The sequence below is a fragment of the Hemitrygon akajei genome, chromosome 3, assembly GCF_048418815.1.
Source record: "Hemitrygon akajei chromosome 3, sHemAka1.3, whole genome shotgun sequence".
In the NCBI taxonomy this organism is placed as follows: domain Eukaryota; kingdom Metazoa; phylum Chordata; class Chondrichthyes; order Myliobatiformes; family Dasyatidae; genus Hemitrygon; species Hemitrygon akajei.
In genome coordinates, this window is record NC_133126.1 from 172,999,231 (window position 1) to 173,005,230 (window position 6,000).

At 41.2% G+C, this 6,000-nt stretch overlaps 1 protein-coding gene across 1 annotated transcript in view; it reads right to left on the reverse strand.

Moving 5' to 3' along the window:
* Window positions 1-5,656, reverse strand: part of kng1 (kininogen 1) — a 28,726-nt gene extending 23,070 nt beyond the window's left edge. The window contains exon 1 of the mRNA XM_073041343.1: window positions 5,350-5,656. Coding sequence (XP_072897444.1) covers window positions 5,350-5,571 — 222 coding nt within the window. The 5' untranslated portion in view covers window positions 5,572-5,656. The remainder of the gene's footprint in view (window positions 1-5,349) is intronic.
* Window positions 5,657-6,000: the final 344 nt, after the last annotated feature.

Sequence of the window (6,000 nt, forward strand, 5' to 3'; positions counted from 1 at the left end):
TGAGATTGCTTACCAAGCTACAAGCCCATGGTACTGCAGGAAAGATTCGAGCATGGATCAAGCAGTGTCTGATCGGCAGGAGGTAAAGAATGGGTATAAAGGGAGACTTTACTGACTGGGTGCTGATGACTAGTGGTAGTGTCCGGGAGTCTGTATTGGGACCAATTCTTTTTACGTTACAGTATATGTCAATGATTTGGATAATAGAAATAATGGCATTGTTGAAAAGTTTACAGATGCTATGAAGATAGATGGTGGGGCAGGCAGTTTTGATGAAGTAGAGAAGATATAGAAGGACTTAGACAGATTAGGAGAATGGGGAAAAAATGGCAGATGGAATACAGTGTCAGGAAGTGTATGGTCATGCACTTTGGTAGAAGAAATAAAAGGGCTAACTATTTTCTAAATGGAGTGAAAATACAAAAAACTGAGGTGCAATAGGACTTGGGAGTCTATGTGCAGGATTCCCTAAAGATAAATTTGCAGGTTGAGTCTGTGGTGAGGAAGGCAAATACCATGTTAGCATTCATTTCACAATGACTAGGGCATAAAAGCAAACATGCTGAAACATTATAAGGAACAGGTGAGGCCTCACTTGGAGTCTTGTGAGCAGGTTTGGGCTCCTTATCTTAGAAAGGATGTGCTAAAGCTGGAGAGGGTTCAAAGCAGATTCATAAAAATGATTCCAGGATTGATTGGCTTGTCAAAAGAAGAGCATTTGGTGGGTTGTGCCCTGTATTCACCAGAATTCAGAAGAATGAGGGGTGACCTATTGAAACACATTGAATGGTGAAAGGCCTTGATAGAGTGGATGTGGAGAGGATGTTTCCTGTAGTGAGAGAGTCTAAGAGGATAGAGCACAGCCTCAGAATAGAGGGGTGTCCTTTCTGAATGACGATGAGGAAAAATTTCATTAGCCAGAGAGTGGTGAATCTGTGGAATTCTTTGCCACAGGCAGCTGTGGAGACCAAGCCTTTTGAGAGGTCACTTCTCAGAACTGTCTGTGGTGTGCAGACAACTGTGTGTGCATCTCCTGGGAACCTTCCCAGCATCTTCTGGAATTTTCTATTTATCCTGTCACGTCAGCGCTCAAAAAAATTTCAGATTTCAGAGTTCTTTGGATTTTGGAACTTTGGATAAGGGGTATGTGACCTGTACTTGTCAGAGCAAGAGTGCATTGAAGACTCACTAGACTGTTTCCAGGAGACAGTCAGTTTTGACAAATGAGAGAAGATCTCACTGAAAGTCAAAAAATTCAGTCAGAGCTCGATGGCACGTGTGGATGCAGGTGGATGCTCCCCTAGGGTGGGGATTCTGAGACCATTAAAGTCTCAGAAGAAGAACTAGTCCACTGAAGACTGAGATGAGAAACTTCTCTCAGAAGTTGGTGATTTGTAGAATTCTGTACCTCAAAGGCGTGTAGTGGCTTAGGATGTGATGTTCTCCCTGCTAAGGGTACCAACCTGGAAGAACTATTAGAATTGGAATCAGAACCAGGCTTAATATTACTGGCATGTCATGAAATTTGTTGTTTTGTAGCAGCAGTAGATTGCAATACATAATAATAATAAAAAATTATAAATTGCAATAAGTATATATATAGTTATTATTAGGTGCAAAAAGAGAGGGAGAATAGTGAGGTAGTGTCCATGGGTTCATTAGCCATTCAGAAATCTGATGGCAGAGGGGAAGAAGCTGTTCCTCAAGCATTGAGTGTGTGTCCTCAGGCTCCTGTACCTCCACCTTGATGGTTTCAATGAGACGCAGGCATGTCTTCAATGATGGGAGATCCTGCTTTCTAGGTGTATTGCCTACGCTCTGTCCGCCAGAGAAAGCAGGATCTCCCAGTGGCCACACATTTTAATTCCATGTCCCATTCCCATTCTGATATGTCTATCCATGGACTCCTCTACCGTCAAGATGAAGCCACATTCAGGCTGAAGGAACAACACCTTATATACCGGCTGGGTAGCCTCCAACCTTATGGCATGAATATTGACTTCTCTAACCTCCATTAATGCCCCTCCTCCCCTTCTTACCCCATCCCTGACATATTTAGTTTTTTTCCCCTCTCCTCCCCTTTTTTTCTCTCTTTCTGCCCATCACTCTGCCTGTTCTCCATCTCCCTCTGGTGCTCCCCTCCCCCTTTCTTTCTCCCAAGGCCTCCCGTCCCATGATCCTTTCCCTTCTCCAGCTTGGTATCACTTTTGCCAATCACCTTTCCGGCTCTCAGCTTCACCCCACTCCCTCCTGTCTTCTCCTATCATTTCGCATTTCCCCCTCCCCCTCCTACTTTCACATCTCTTACTACCTTTCCTTTCAATTAGTCCTGATGAAGGGTCTCGGCCCAATACGTCGACAGTGCTTCTCCTTATTGATGCTGCCTGGCCTGCTGCGTTCCACCAGCATTTTGTGTGTACAGCCATTCATAATGTTAGATTTTGCTTTGTAGGAAGTAATGGCCTGCAAACTGCACCGGAGCTGACGTGCATCCAACTCCATCTTTAACTTAAATTGGAATTGTTTTTGAATTGAATTAAATTGGCATTAGTTCTTTCATCCTTCACATACTTGAAAAGTAAAAATCTCTACGTTACGTTTTTGGCTAAATGTGCAATGTGCAATTTATAGTAACTTGTAAAAAAATAGCATGTACAATAGGACAGTCAATATTACATAGAAATACAATTCTATCAGCATGCCTTAATCAGTCTGAAGGCCTGGTGGAAGAAGCTGTCCCTCAGCCTGTCGGTCCTGGCTTTTATGCTGCGGTACCATTTCCCGGGTGGTAGCAGCTGGAACAGTTTGTGGTTGGAGTGACTTGGGTCCCCAGTGATCCTTTGGGCCCTTTTTACACACCTGTCTCTGTAAATGTCCTGAATAATGGGAAGTTCACACCTACAGATGTGCTGGGCTGTCCGCACCACTCTCTGCAGAGCCCTGCGATTGAGGGAAGTACAGTTCTTATACCAGGCAGTGATGCAGCCAGTCAGGATGCTCTCAATTGTGCCCCTGTAGAAATTCCGTAGGATTTGGGGACTCACACCAAACTTCTTCAACCATCTGAGGTGAAAGAGACGTTGTGCTTTTTTCACCAGACAGCCAGTATGTACAGACCATGTGAGATTCTCAGTGATGCGCATGCCAAGAAACTTACGGCTGTTCACCCTTTCAACCCCCGATCCATTGAGGTCAATAGGAGTTAGCCTATCTCCATTCCTCCTGTAGTCCACAACCAGCTCCCTTGCTCGTAAATAGCCTTCTGTAGGTCGTACCTGGACTTTTTATATAGTTCTGGATCACCAGTCTTGAATGCCACAGAACTAGCCCTCAGCAGACTACAAATCTCCACATTCATCCATGGCTTCTGGTTTGGATGAATAATTTAAAACTGACAAGGGAGGGGACCAATTGTGGAAAAAAAGATAAACATTTGCTCGTGGATTGAATAAACAACATTTACTTAAGTTTACATTAAGCATACATCAATACCAAATGCATTGGCAGCTGAGACCTTAAAAGATTGCAGGTCCATTGCATACTCCAAACAAGATCAATGCAGAAATTCCAGATAAGGCATCAAAGGAATATATGTAAAATTATGAAATGTCCTTCAGCCCATTTTGCTTTTGTTGTTTAACATATGTACTACTGTAAATTCTCATGACGGTGATATTTTCTTACTACTAGATACAACATATAGCAATAAATTAGCAATCTATGAATTTATAAAATTATTTTGCAGCCTTAAGCTCTTTATTCTGTAAAAGTAAGAAAAATATGTTAGATAATGTCATTTGCTTTCTTTCCTACGTATTGACTTATCACAAAAGTAGCAGGGAGAATGGCCTTCAGCAGAGTTTTGCAACCATGTCTATTCCAGTTACAAGCTGGTGTAACCTGAATAGGAAGTCCAGGTTAAATGTTAGGTCTTTGCAAAGCTAGGTCCGCTCATGGTTGTAATGGAGACCAAGTTTATAAATTTTGTACATTGTAATATCCACATTAGAAAGAAGAAATCTGACAGGAAAATGCCCTACTGATCGTCTTTATTTTACATTGAACTGTTTAATTATTTTTATTATGTTTAGATCCATTAAAATTCCCAAGGATGAATTGGCAATGCTCCTAGTGATAATGACACTAGCAGCATTGCTAGTGAAATTCCTCAGTGTTATTATTTTAAAGGACCTGTCTTGGGTCTAGTACATATTGTCTTGTCAGTTTAAAGAAAGCATGGCAGTGACTCTAGTTTGCAAAGATTCGGCATGTCAGTTAAACTTCTGACGAACATCTAAAGATGTGAGGTGAAGAGTATTCTGACTGGCTGCATCACGGTCTGGTATGAAAACACCAGACCCTTGAATGAGGCCCTTGAATGGAAAAGCCTACAAAAAGTAATGGATATGGTGTAGTCGATCATGGATAAAGCCCTCCCCACTGTTAAGCACATCTACACGGAGCGCTGTTGCAGGAAAGCAGCATCTACCACCCAGATCATGCTCTGTTATCGCTGCTGCGACCGGGAAGAAGGTGCAGGAGACTCAGGACCCAAACTACCAGGCTATTACCCCCTCAGTCAGCAGGCTCTTGCTCCAGGGTGGATAGCTTCACTCACCCCATCAATCAACTGTTCCCACAACCTAGGGCCTTTTGTCTCATGTTCTCAATATTTATTGTTTAATGGTTTATTATTATTATTATTTAATTGTTTTACTCCTTTTTGCACAGCTTGTTGTCTTTTGTAGATCAGTTGTTTATCCATCCTGCTGAGTGCAGTATTTCATTGATTCTATTGTGTTTCTTGTATTTATTGCGAATGCCTACAAGAAAATGAGTCACATGGTGACATATATGTACTGTGGTAATAAATTTACTTTGAACTTTGAATACTGTATCCAAAGTGACAAAACAATACGATCAGCTGTATAACACAGGGGCACCATGCTGATGAAAAACAAGCACTACGTGGACATTGAAGCCTATGCCTTTGTACATTGGGTTGTAACTTCTGTCTTTAAACTATGTAGTTATAATCTCAAATAAAACAGAAAATGTTGGAAACACTCAGCAGGTCTGCCAGCAACTGTGGAAGGAGAAACGGTTAATGATGAGGCTGAGGAAATGTCATAAGCAAAAGCCAAAAAAAAATTGGGAAGATTCAGAAGTGAGTTAAAGCTCCGAAAATGCCCAACTCCTGAGAATCAGAATATTTATATCAGGTTCAGCATGGGTAGACATAAGTTAGAAATAATCTTAAAGTGTGGCAGAGGAAATATTAAAATATCAATCAGAAAAGTACAAGCAAAGACTTGCGACTCATAGTGATAACATGAACAATATGCTCACCTGAACTTGAGTTTGAGCAGAAATTACTCTATAAAGAGCAAATTTATTCCCTGTTTTCTGCTCCGCGTTGAACTTACGAAGTGTGAAATCCACAGCAGCTAAAACACCTGCATCATTACAATCAGCGTTCAGGGGTTCGTGTTCTTTAAATGGCACAGGTTCTGATACTGCATCAATGTTTCGGAGTTGAATGGTGAAGAGTGCAATGTAAAACAGCTTCATAGTGAGTAAGGGATGTACAGAACACACTGCCTCCAACCGCTAGCAGTAAGTGAAAGGGATCAGTGTGTTAAACTCCCTGTTGTCTGTGGCCTATATAAGTAAATAGAAAACTCAGCGGCCAAGACTTTAGTAAACACTTGAAGTTGCTTTTGCAACATTATCGTGTTTACAAAATTTAGCAAACATTAAATATCAGTATAACCTCAAGATAACAAACAAATGTTTCTACATTTCTGCCTCCTCACCTCTTGACACCATAACCCAAATGATATCAATGTTTACCATTGATAATCAAAGCTGTGTAAACTGCTGTGCAAATGAGAAACAGGCGAGGAGCATTTCAACCTTGCATTTTAGTATCACAGTTTTTTACTAATCGTATATATTCTACATTGCTATTCAGTCAAATAAATAGACTTAAGGATAACA